This window comes from Motacilla alba, chromosome Z (assembly GCF_015832195.1).
Source record: "Motacilla alba alba isolate MOTALB_02 chromosome Z, Motacilla_alba_V1.0_pri, whole genome shotgun sequence".
Classification (NCBI taxonomy): domain Eukaryota; kingdom Metazoa; phylum Chordata; class Aves; order Passeriformes; family Motacillidae; genus Motacilla; species Motacilla alba.
This window is the reverse complement of record NC_052046.1, coordinates 43,996,248-44,009,609: the sequence shown is the minus strand read 5'-3', so window position 1 is coordinate 44,009,609 and position 13,362 is coordinate 43,996,248. Positions and strand designations below refer to the sequence as shown.

The following is a 13,362-nucleotide window of genomic DNA, read 5'->3' as shown; positions in this document are numbered from 1 at the left end:
AGAGATCGAATATCAGACTAAGCGAGCCTAGTCCAACCCAAAGAGCTCCCACCGACACCCAGTCCTTGCTGGAGGACTTTGCCATCGATGGCCGCCGCCGCCTCTGGCCGTGCTTTGCCTGGAGAGAGGGAGTGGGTGGCTGAGCAACTCCTGTCCGCTCCCTCCCTTTGATTTGATGGCCTTTATTCCTCCTAATTGGATAAAATAGGAAGTCACTGACAGTCCTGCGTTGCTGGGTGTACTGATTTCACTCAGAGCAGCCCTGCAGAGTGCGGGGGGTGGGGTAGGGGAGGAAGGAGCGAGTCTGTACATCAGGGAAACAGGCTGCGAGGGGGCTGGGGGAGCGGGGCGGGGGGGGGGGGGGGGGAGGGTGGGGAACGGAGGAAAGTGAATGAGCGCTCAAGGAGGACAAAGAGGGAGGGGAGATAAAGGGAGTTACCACCGTCTTGGCATCGCTCTTGCTTTCAAACCTCTCTGTAATGATATTGTTTGCAGGGATGCTCAGACAGCGAGCACCTGCTGCTCTATAATGATTCAGCCTCTTTCAGCCGCCGCTGTAACACGACAGGATGCTGCTGCTACTGTCACTTCTGCCGTTGCCGCTGTTGTTAGAGATTTTGCTTTTGCTCCTTCTACCGCATGACAATTGTTTTCCTCGTCTGAGCAGATACCAGCCTCAGATGCTCAAGGTGAGAGTCTTGCCTTTCGCTCTGGGCTACTGGTTTACTTAATCTGGTCAGTTTGTTCAGTGTTTGTGGTTTTCTTTATCTCATGACCCTCCTTACCCCTATTTTGTTTTATTGTGCTTGCTTCTGGGGGAATGTTTCTTCCCCCTGCAGAAGAGCTGGAATTGCTTGAGAGGCATTTAAGGAATTATAGAAGTGGCTAGCAAACAGGAGCTCAGTAATTGCAAAGCTATTCTCACTTCAGAGAAGCAGAGACAGTGACAGAGGGCTTGGGGGCACAGGGACTGGGGGGATCTAATTTTTCCTGTGCATTACTCCTCTCTCAGTTTGGATGATGTTGCTGAGCTTCGACCTTTTATTGACTCCCACTCTGTGATTTTTGCAGAGCACTGTGACTATTACTACCATCTCTTTTTGTCTGTGTCTCACAGTAATGGACTGTGATAGAGTTAAGGCCTTTTGGAGGTGAGCTGTTTGAGAGCTGATGCTTAAACATGTCTGAAGTAGCTGCCGACACTTTCCCCAGCCCCTCAGCTCAGCTGAGCCCTGATGCGTCCCTCAACGGGCTCCCGGATGAGGAGAACATGCCGGGGACCCAAAGAGAGGACAGGAGGGTCCAGGGGATAGCAGGCCTTGCCGCAACCTGCTGTGCGTGCCTGGAGGCAGAGCGACTGAAGGGCTGCCTCAACTCTGAAAAGATCTGCATCGCCCCTATCTTGGCTTGCCTGCTTAGCCTTTGCCTCTGCATTGCTGGCCTCAAGTGGGTCTTTGTGGACAAGATTTTTGAGTATGACTCTCCTACCCACCTTGACCCTGGGAGGATAGGACAAGACCCAAAGAGTGCTGTGGATCCTACAGCTCTGTCTGCCTGGGTGCCTTCGGAGGTGTATGCCTCACCCTTCCTCGTACCTAGCCCCAAGAGCAAGGCTGAAGTGACAGTGCACAGTGACAGCTCACTTGTACCCTCCAAACCGTTCCTCCAGCCTTCTCTATATAACCGCATCCTAGATGTTGGGTTGTTGTCCTCTGCCGCACCTTCGCTGTCACCACCCGCCCTGGAGCCTACCACAGCATCTCAGGCACAAGCAACAGAAACCAATCTCCAAACTGCTCCAAAACTTTGTAAGTAAAAGCTATGTGTTTCTTTGGGTTTTTTCCCCTTTCACAGAAAAAGAAAAAAATAAAAAAGCACTTAACTATTCTGTGACTGTCTACAAGGAGGGCATGTGATTGACTTGCAAAGCTTAAGCACGCCAAGACAGGTATAGCATGGGTTGCCTTCTGAGAACAGCATCTAGAGTCCTCAGAACTTAATTCTGAGATATGCAGGACTTCATCTGGGATGTCTGTAAAGGGCTAGTACCACCTTTTTCTCCACATCCACTTGTAGGGAAGTACATTATTTGCTTCAAGGGTTTATCTGATAGCTATTCCACATAGTGTGTTTTCCTTATAAATTGGCTTTTTTCTCTAGGGCTGGATCTTCCATGTGTGTTCTTTGCTTTGCCTGCAGAGCATTTCTGGTACATCCTTCCTGAAGTCTGTGGCTGCCAAATATCCCTATCATCCTCATGAAACTCTCAGAACAGTGAGAAAAAGCAACAGCAGATTTGAAGCAGTTAGAAACTGGGAACTATTAATTTAGCATCTAGCTTATGATTTTCCCCTTTGTCTTAAGAGCAAAGCATACATTTCTCTGTGTCTTCCCCTATCTCTAGGAGCTGCTTCTTGTTTAACTTGTTTCTCATGTATTGCCTTACTGCCTTTTGTGGGGCATTTCAGGAAAGAATTCTTGCCGATGTAGGAAGAGTCAATTTCCAAATTAGTTTTTGCTCATCAAAAAAACAAACAAAAAAAGGTATCTATATTATTTTCTTAGTAGTAATAATAAAGCCTCAAAATACTGCATTGCTGACGTGTCATTCCTTTGACATTCATGATTTTAACTCACCAAATTCAAAGCAAACCAAGACAGCATTTCCTGAGCTGTGTAAAGCTGTGTAACTCTAGTAAAAAAGAAGACTGCACACTCTTCTGCGGAGAGCACAGGGCTGAGGTTTCCTGGGGAAAACTGCAGTGATCAGAGTGAAAAATTGCATACCTTAAAAATTTCCTTGCAGGTCCCCATGTCATTTATTCTCCCTCATGCCTTCCCTGTAATGCCGCAGGTTGGCACATTGAAGATGGCACATACTGGACCTCGCCCTGGAGCTCTGAAGTCACCAGAAGTTCACTTCTAAGTTTAGCCCCACTGGGACTGAACTTAGTTAAGATATGTGGCGTTTGGATTAAATCTAACATTTTAGGCCAACCCCCTTGCCAGTGAAAATGAGCATAACTACAGTGATTTCAGAGGAGGTCCTTTAAGCTGAGAGTCAATCTTGAACAGCAGTTCCAGAATCAGTGAAAGAAAGTTCTGAGTATTCCTGTAGAAACTCTGCTGCCTTTTGCTTAGATAATGGGTGGCAACCATCTTTGAGATTAAAAGTAATTTGTCAGATGGAAACAGTCTAATAGAGAAATACTGCTGTAGCATTAAATGACAGGGGGCTTTGTCTGTGGTATTTCTTGGATTAACCACCTTTGCAATTAAATATAACTATACTAAGTGAACTTTCTTTTAAATATTGCTGATGCATAAAATCTTTTTTGTAGTGCAGACATTCTGACATGAAATATATGACTTTTTAACACATTTTGCTTCCTGAAGTGACCAGAGACCACTATTCAGTCATAATTGCATCAAGAATCCCTCCTGAATTTCCCCATATGTGGCAAACCTTTTTCAAAAACATGCTAACTTCATCTCTGAAGTAAAGGAAGGGGTGGAGGGGCACAGAACAGATTCTTTGGAGCTGTCACTGACAGAAAGCCATTATCTGCATTCAGAGCTGCTCACATCTGGGAAATAAATGGTGGTCCAGAAGTTCGGTGATTAGGTTCAGAGGGGTTTTTTGATTTTGAGGTTTTGTGTATATAGGGGTTTGGAGGGGTTGGGTTTTTTGTTTAATTTAGCCTTATTTTTTAAAGATGAATGTGTTTTTAAGGCATTGTAGAATTCCATAGCTACAAACTGAAAGGAGAGGGAAAACTGGTAGCAGATCAAGTTTGGTTTGCTCTAGGGGAGAATATTGCATATTCAGAATTTATTCTAAGTGTGGTACATAATTCTGACTATGGCAAGCGTCTCTGATTATCTGAAAAGAAAAATCAGAAAATCTAGCTGGAAAAATATACTGCAGAAGGTCTGCCTAAGAATTCCAAGAGGCATGAAAAGAACTTTTTTGGACGGCTCTTAAAGCACTGTCTTGGGGTTTTTGAAACAGCTGCATTTCAAACACATCATTGTGTTTTATGTAGAGCAAGATTTGTTGAAGAGGTTGACAGATTGCACCAGTGCTAACTTTTTTTTTTTTTAATGACTTTGACAGCTATAAAATTCTCAGTGACATGGCTTGAAAAGTAGCATCTGCAAATTGGATTGTCCCTTCTTTTGCCTTTCAGTGTCCTTTTTTTCTTTTCAGGCAGCGTGAGGTAATGTTCCCAGAAAGTCCTTTATGTGCTGAAATTTTTTTCCAGTGCAGAAATAAAAAAAAAAAATGCACATTTCATCTGCTGTGCTTGATGTACTGTTTCTGAATCTTTCCCCTCCATGAGTTCCCAAATCTTTTTCTCTTCTTCTCTCTTTAGTGTCTTACTCAGCATATTCCCCTTAAAGCTGTATCCTTCAAGGTCATAGTCTGCAGAGGGCTAATTGATTCTTCTTTCTCCTGGAGCCTGGAAGAGAAAGCAGAAGAGAGACAATCCTGATAATTGTGTCTGGTGTATTAGATTCAAGACTTGTTGTGTTCCTTTGATTATTATTTGCCCTTTATAAATACAGAAATATTTCTTTCCATTTTGCTTACCTTTAGTATCTTAATATAATTTTTCCTTTGCTGAAAGAGAAAGGAAAGGTGAATGTATTAAAGCATTCCCATAATTAGGGAGATTGTCAATCTTAGCATAATTGCACCAGAGAATATATTATTACAAGCAGGATGTAATAATACACCCTAACCTACAATCTCCCTCCCTCTGAGAAGACATGAAGATTGTAAAAATGCTAACTCAGTTCAGGAGCTAAATTTCACTTCTTCTAACACTATCACCTTCAAACACAATTACTACCCTTTACCCAGGCTGGTTAGAGATTCAGTTCTATAGTACTGCAAAAAATGTGTTTCTGTAACAATAGCCAAACCAACCATTCCCCTCTTTAAAGGTCTTCCTAAAGCCTCCTCTTTCCGTTTAAGAAGATTTCCCCGCAAAAACTCCCAGAAAGGCCCATGTGGAGCTTGCCTTTCTGGGGTGACAGCTCTGCCAAAACAGTGCAGCACTCCTGTGGTTCTGCCCCAGAGCAGAGGCACTGTAGGCCTTGGCAGGCCAACCCAAGCAGGTCTTGGCTTTGGGACCACAACTCTTATAACTTGGTCAAGTGCCGCAGGGCACACAAGAGACAGGGCAGGAGACAGACCACAGCATGATTTTTCTGGAGTGGGTTTCCCTGAGAGCAGAGCTTGAGGACCATCAGAGAGCCGGGTCCAGAGGATGCACATGCCCAGTGGCGCATCCACACAGCCTGTCTCCATTTCACTTTTGGCTTCCCTGGCCAGCTCACGTCCCATGCAGTGATGTGCCAGCTACACACATGCTGTGCTGGTGGCCAGCAGATGATCAACAGGCATGTCTTCATCTCCTTACAGCCCTGGACCTGTGCATGTCCCTTGGGAGGCAGGCAGGCAGGACTCCTTCCTATCTCACTTATCCTGGGCCTTGCCTAGAGAATGTGGCGAAGTGAAAAAAGAGTTCTACATTACTGTCAACTACCCCTGACTACTGGAGGGACAGCTCTCTTCCAGTGTTTCTGATTTCTGCTTCCACTTCAGGTGTGTTCATCATTATTAGCAAAGGATGTTGCTTTCTCATCCTCAGTGGAAAAAGATTGCTTCTGAAGCCTGGTAGTGGCTGTTTACCTGGGAAGTAGTCTCAGCTCCCCTTGTCATTTGACAAGCTGCACTCCAAGATTAACAAGCTCCCTAATTATGGCAATGCTTTAAAGCATTGAGCTTTCCTTTCCCTTACAGCAAGGGAAAAATAATATTAACATCCAAAAGGTAAGTCAAAAGGAAAGGAATATTTCTGTATTGATAAAGGCATAGTTTAATAAAAGAAGCGAGACCGTCTTAAGTTGAGGCACAATGGCTAAATTTCTTGTGTCTTTTTAGAGCTAGAGATGGGAAAAATTTATTAAAAATTGTACTGTACCTTGTATCATACCGTAAATATTTCTTACATTTTTTCCCTGCCTCTTTCACTTCCACACATTCTTTCTCAGCTCTGCATTTGATGTCCTTTCTCCTATTCACAGTCATTTGGGAAGGTCTGTACTTTAGCTTGATGGCAGGCTAGAGGGAGCCTCTCCCTCCACTTAGAAGTGCTGCAGCCATCTAACTTCAATTTAAGGACAGAGAGTTTGTTCATAAAATCTTCATGCAATGTTTGTTCTTATTCTTGAAAGAGTCTAATTCTGACCACCCATGCTCTGTATTTCAAATCCACATCACGACACCATAAGATTGAGTCCATGCCTGGTGACCTCTGGAGACATGTCAAGGTCTGGGATGTCTCAGAGAGCTGCAAGGGACTGTACTCAGGGGAGGGGAGAGGACATGATACAGTACAGGCTCTACTTCAGCCTTTTCTATGCTCACTGTTGCTCTGCAGAGCAGTGCCACAGGAGAGATTGTTTTTTCCCCAAAACTTGAAGATGCAGGAACTTAAAGCACATGCTGGTTCATTTCTGACACAGTACTGGATTTGATTAGCTTCAGATACCTGACTTAAGTGCCTGCATTAGGAAGCTAGTTAGCCTTCAGCTGTATATCCAGCATAAAGGGAGAGACTTCCTCCAGACAATTCCCAGAGTGATTCTAACAGAAGTCACTCTCTTTTCCCATGGGTCTACAGGGAGACTACCCTTGCAATTCAGTTTCTAAGTTAAATATCTACTACACAATATGAGGAGTCATTTTGAAAGCCATGACTTTTCTTTATGTGTCCTGTGGATTAACAACATCTTGTCACAGGGAAGTTACAATTAATCATGGTTAAGATACCAGACAAGTTTTGAGCCTAACTCAGGGGCGTAGTAAAGGGATGCTGATCTCAGTAGGCCCAGGAGACACAACTAGGCCTCCATTAACAAACAGCAATAAAGCAAGTGCCACTGTAGTGAGGCAGCCAGTCTGTATTGCTCTGCTGTTCCAAAGGTCATGATGGCTCCTAGAGGTGTATACTTGTGACAGGAGCACTCATGGGGATTGATGGGGTGAGATGCATAAGATGCAGCAATTTTTAGGGAGTTCAGATCCATTAAGCCTTCCAAAGCAATAACTGAGACTTCCCCTCCCCAGTGCAGTTAGCTCACACTGTCTTTAAAATGTCCTCAGCAAACACAGTTTGCTCAGACAAATTTATTGTTTTGTTTCTTTCAGTATCTCTACCACCCCCCACCCCCCCTTTTTAGCTTTCATTGATTGCATGGAAACAATTCTGTTTAACATGCAGCAATCTGTGTGGATTGTTCTTGTGTTTCTTTCTCTTGAACAAGCACCCCAAATTCATGGCTTTCAAAATTTCCTCATGGGTGTGGTTTTCCTTTAATGAACCATTCATTGTGCACAGAACATAGTGGAGAAAATGCAGTATTTCCTGGAGTGTTTTTTCTTAATAACAGTCTGAATCCCTCAGTACAAAATAGTAGTCTGCACTTGCATTTATGTTTTAAAGCTTCATTTTGCTTTGGAAACTTCCCTGAGAGTAAGTCATGTATTTGTGCTACATGGAGCCTTTCCCATGTTCTCCCTCCTCATTTATATTCGGATGCATGTGTGGGTATAGAGAATACAGTAGATATGCAAAGTATATGGCCATTATTTCTTTATTAAAAAATGACATATTGACTGCTCTGCATCAAAAGTTTCTAAGGAAAACTGATTAATAATTGATGTAATTACAAAATTCAGGGTTTGGATTTTCACTGCAGAGGACTAAATTTATCCTCTTTCTAGATCTGTTGTATTTTTTACACTGTTTGATTTCCTGTTAATGCACTGCAAATAAAGCACACAGCAGCCTACCTCAGATTTGCTGTGCCTAACTTCTGGTTACAGAGAAACCTCGGGGAACTTTCTCTGCATCAGATGAGAAAGCGCAATTTGGCTTGCTGGAGGCTAAGTAGCAGGTTAATTGTGGTGCAGAGCTGGGATGATATAAATGAGCATTTTCATCATTTGCAGTCTTGCTAATGGAAGTGCAATAGATTTGCTGCAGAAATCCAACTCAGAATCAATAGCAATGCAATGAGGCAGCTGGTTCAGGGAGGGCACATGTGATGCCAATCTGCTGCAGACAGTACCTGGGCAGAGATTGCACTGTCTCTCTTTTAGGAAAGGGGAGACAGACCTAAAAAATGCCAAAGCAGGTGATAAAAGAATTTTGAAAAGAAAATGCCTGTTTCACCTTGGATCAGCTGGAGTTAGGAGAAAGGGCTTTCTCTGACTGAGGGAAGAGATTTGTATTCTTTGAGGGATTCAGATCTGTTTGGACTCAAAGCTGGGTTATTGTTACACAGTACTAAGTTAAGCAACAACAGAAGTCTTGGTGCTTCAGGTCGTGTTCAAGCCACATAAAATCAAGGACTGAATCATAGTGTGTACATTGGAAATGGATAGGTGGGTTTAGAGTATCTTCTACCGAAGTCTTCTGCCCTCTTGTTCCCCAGGCACCCCATAAAGAGGAGCAGGCCCTGTCTTTTGTGGACAGTTTTATATTAGGCACACTGGCTATCTTTACAGCTTATACTGAAAGGACCCCACTTTCCTGGAGAGTGAGCACTGTGAATCACATCTTGATCTTTCACTTTAAAACATTTTGTGAAGTACCAGACACAGTAGGAGGTACACATGAAACTCAGGAGCTGGAGCATGACCATTGTTTGGCAGTTAGGGAGCAGCAAGGGAGAAACACATTATTTTGAGGGAATATGAACTCTGCTCATTTACACTCTGACCTGTCTCATCCTTCCCCTCATTCACAATAGAGTCTTAGTCACTGAGAGAAAAGAAAAGGTTTTAGCTGAGGAAGAATGTGCAGGAACAAATTCAGTGGGACATACTTAGCCATCACTCAAGGCTTCCCTAAGCTAAACCAGAGACAAGGTCCATTCAGCTGTGGACAAAATCAGTAGTATTGCAGCATCCATCTGTTATGTTTGGTCCTCCATTGTTTAGCTACAAAAGCCTTATTTCCATGTATGTCTTCTCGCAAGAGTATATTCAGCTTTTCACATATGCTTTCCCTGCCCCCTCCCCCACTTTTTATATCTCTGCTTCATCCTGGAACTTGCTGGCAGTGCATTCTCATAACTCACACAGCTTTTTATTTTGGCAATGAATATTGTCTGAGTTTTTGAGATGAAAGAAAATCAATACTGGGTTGGTAGTCGCATGGCACTGGGGGGAGTATATGAAGCTGTGATCTTAAGCATGATTTGTGACATAGTTGAGTATTTGTATGGAATTCCTGAAAGATGTTTGAATTTTACAAATTTTTAAGAGTCAATTAATTCATGTGATTAGACAGATCAAAGTAGAAAAAAGAGTATCAAGCTCATTGAAAAGTTTTTCTCATATAAAAAAAATGAAATATCTCTGAGCTCATAAAAAATTACTTAAATCCTTAAATCTTCTAAGGATGTAAGTGGAAGCAAGTGTAAGGCTACTGGAACAGCATCTTGAGAAGAAAAACTTGGGCTTTTCCCTATATTAAATTAATCTGGATAATTAATTTAGTATTTCAACTTGAATTAAATGGCCTGAATTTTCACTGGTATAAAGGTTCTCAGGTCTGTAGCCCTGTAAAACCTATAAGAGCACTGGAATGCACATGACACAGTGTCATCCCTCCTGTGGGGTGTTTCAGTTGTGGTGTGAAACCTGAGAACAAGACATTGTCTGCCTTTTCCCTTTTTCTAGCATCTCTTTTAAATAAAACCACCTACGTTGACTTTGAAAATACTTGTTTGTATTCTGGCCACTCGTTCATTTACACCTTTCTCTCCTAGATAAAAAAGTTTTTCCGTGCCATGTGTTTCATACTCATGAAAGTCCATATGCAGTATAATCAGCTCAACATTAGATAAGCCTTTTTGACAGGGTAGGTAGACTGAACTCTATGATTCTCCCCATGAAAGAAGTTGTTTCCAGTCCATGAATTATTTCATCATTCTTCACACTTTCTTTTTTTTCAGATAAATAGAGACATCATTTTGATGTTACTTAGACATGGACTAATCCAAAATCCCAGCAAAAGACGACAAAACCTGCTCATTGCCTTGACCACTGTTTAGATGTACTCAAGATGCATAAAGTAACATCAGTGGTTTTTTAATATTTTAAGCAGTAAATCAGTAGTCTAGTCAGAGCAGAAGACCAATGACTCACACATGCAAGGACCCTCACCAACCTGCTTCTTTAACTCCCAGAGTTGCATATTGCTTCTCACTGGAATAATAATTCTAAGGGCCAGCCAAGGGAAGAAAAGACAAATATTGCCCAGCCATGGCAATGCTGTGCACATTTTAGGAGGAGTTTCAGCTCCCTTGTTCCTCATCTGGTTCTGTCTTACTCCAAATGATGACTTCAGCAAGTCTTCTTGGGAGGCCAGCTCAATGGTTTGAACTGTTCAGAGTTCCCCTGTACATTTGACTTCTGCTCAGGCTTTCAAAGATTTCTCCCTCCATGCCCCACTGGCACTACTCCCACTGTTGTCCCAAGGACCGTTTCATCACTTTGCCCTTCATGCAGCTTATTATTCATTACTTTGCCCTTCACTCAGTTTATTATCTCAACTTCTCCAACATTCGGCTCTTCCTTCCAAAAGTGGAAACTGTCCTAGTGCATGAATTAGTGGGATGGAGGATTTTGGTGCTTTTATAGCATCTTTTAAAGTAGCAGGACATGAAAATAATGGGGCATGATCATAGACCAAGAAAGTTGCAATGGCTAATAACGTCAAGATATCTGGGATTTTAAAGACATTTTTATATTTTCAAAATAGGCTTTCTTGGGCTGTGGGTGTGCTCAGCAGGACAGTTAGCAGTGTAATAAGGCAATAATAAGGCCTCAGCAAGGGCAATTAGGTGTGTCAGGGTGAGAGGGACAAGAATAGGGGAATGAAAGAATGATCATTTATGTATCTGGTCTGAGTTGATCAGGGAACCAACCACTGAATATGTTGTTACGATTCTAGGAATTAAGGAGTACAGGATCAAAAGCAAGACAAAAGGCTTCCTGCTGTGTTGGTGCAGAATCTTAGAGAGGCTTGAACTCATACTTGCAAGAGCAGAACATCATTAAGTAGCCAGGAAAGGGCCAGGAAACTGCAAAGAATTGATTGTAGCTGTCAAGCACAGGAGAGCAGGGAAGGTCTGATATTTTCTTGACTGGATAAAAGCAGGAAGAATCTGTTCTCCAATGCCACAGGTATTTACAGCCTGCGTGGCACTTGCAGCAGATCCCAAAGCAGCTTTTTCCCCTGCTGAGGATATGAATTGGGAATGCAATCATTCCCTTTGTCCATCGTGCATTTCTAAGGGATCCTCTATAGGGCAGATCATCCTGCCATCCGGCTGTGCTGAGTGCACACTTTTTGTTGATGGAGAGATCCAAGGAATTGCCCTTCATGCCCTGCTTTCTCCAGCCACCCCAATGGCCGGAGTTGCTCTGCTCTTGCTGCAGACACTGCAAAGTGTCTCTCTCTTACTGAATTCCTTCCCATCACTTTGTTCAAAACCCCTCAGTGTGCCCCAGCCTTTGCCTCATGGAGGTTAGTCAGCTTATCCTTATTTTTGGAGGTGTTGATTTAGTATAGTATTAATAGATTTTGAATGTCATTACTGACAATATTTGCAAATTCCTCCAATTGCATAATTTTTGGGACATACAACTGTGAATGCATTCTATTTGTGAGCAAAGAGAGGCTGTGCTTCTGGATGAAAAGGCCAATGAATGCATTAGGACACAGACTTGCTTCAAAATCAGTTAACAGAAAGACACCTTAAAATTCTCCTTTTGGTTTTTAAAATGGTATCTGGCCAGTAAAGCCATCAAAATGGGATTTGAACGTGTGAATGATTAAGAATGTGGCTAACAATCTTTCTGTTGTTTGCTATCTCCAAGCATTTGGATTTGCTGTGCTGTAGAGATTAATAGAGGCCTCTCGTATAAGTAGCTTCTCAAGCAACCCTGTAATTTTCCTAATTGTTGGTAATAGATTGCTTAATGTGTGCAGTTTTTCCTTCTCCAGATTTGAAGGAAGGATTAAAATGACATGTTCTGTAAGTGTATTCAGATAACTATTACAAGCCCAGGAAGCAGATTTGCTAGCTGTGAATCAGAGGAAGTACTGGTTCATAAAAGCCATTTAGCTGAGCAGAAGCTTGCAGGGGAGGGGGCTGAAGATGAACAAAACAGAAAAATATTCTGATGTTTCCTAAACAGGACTGAGATCCAGGGTCTACTGTGTGTCAATCTGCCAGGATTCAAAGAAGAATCTAAATTTACTTGTCCTTCACATACCTAGCAGCTTCCCCAAGTTGCCAAATAATACGTGGCTATGCTTTGCTTTTGCTTTTGCAAATTATTTGTAATGTCTTCTCCGGGGTGTTACTGATACTTTCAGGATGCTAATACACATTGATTTTTAACAAATGGGTACACCGGCATTACTGTCTGATGTTAACTTACATTTAATTCATATCTTGGTTTTCATACGTTATTCTGTTTTACAAATGATGATGACATAATGGCTTTTTTTTTCTGATAATTGATCAAAAATTATGACTTAGCAGAAACTCAGACACAGTGTTCAAAAAGCACTATTGGCAAATGTTGATCAAGTCGTGTAAATACTGCCCCTTCAAAGGAGATCTTAAGAATGTCACTCAATAGAGAAAAATCAGACAACTTGATCAGGACTTCTGTGTAATTACAGGTCACATAAGAGAAAATTTGGAGTGTTCAGATCTGGCAGGAAAATCTGTATCATGCAAGACTGAGCTGAAAATAGATTTTCCAAACTGGAAATTAACCACAGTTCTTTTAAGAATAAACATATTAAACTGCAGTAATTTTTCCTTTGGGGGTTAACTAACCTTCATCAACCACAGCAATGTCACCAGTTGTACCACAGTAACTTGCTACCCTAAGGTAACTGATTCATATCCCAGTCTCATCAAGAGAAAAGCTTTAACAAATTCAAATCTCTCCCTCTGGTGACTTTAGGTCGATGGAGATTTCTTCATGATTACAACAATTACTTGAAACAACTTTTTACCTACACACTGGCTCTAGTTTTCATGGAAAACTAGTGGGCAGTTCAGCTACACTGACCTTTGTTTTACCTGGTGCTGAATTCAGGATTGGAAATGCTGTCTACCTTTCCAGTTGTAGCTTGACCTCTCCTGGTTTAAATGTAAAAATAGAAGAAATATTGGGACGATAATTTGAAACCTTAGAACGATGCTTTGAAATCTAACGCTTAATCTGCTCGGAATTCTGCTTGCTTAAAAAGC

General features: G+C 42.1%; 1 protein-coding gene across 19 annotated transcripts in view; it reads left to right on the top strand.

The window, feature by feature from the left end:
* Window positions 1-13,362, top strand: part of NRG1 (neuregulin 1) — a 443,600-nt gene that overhangs the window by 342,234 nt on the left and 88,004 nt on the right. For 5 of the 19 annotated variants that reach the window (XM_038125660.1, XM_038125657.1, XM_038125656.1 and 2 more), the window contains exon 1: window positions 554-1,808. The exons of 11 other annotated variants lie outside the window; for them this stretch is intronic. In XM_038125660.1, the coding sequence (XP_037981588.1) occupies window positions 1,181-1,808 (628 nt within the window). In that variant the 5' untranslated portion in view covers window positions 554-1,180. Of the gene's footprint in view, window positions 1-392; window positions 1,809-13,362 lie in introns of those variants that run through there. 3 more of the 19 variants (XM_038125669.1, XM_038125652.1, XM_038125670.1) reach the window with 3 other exon arrangements.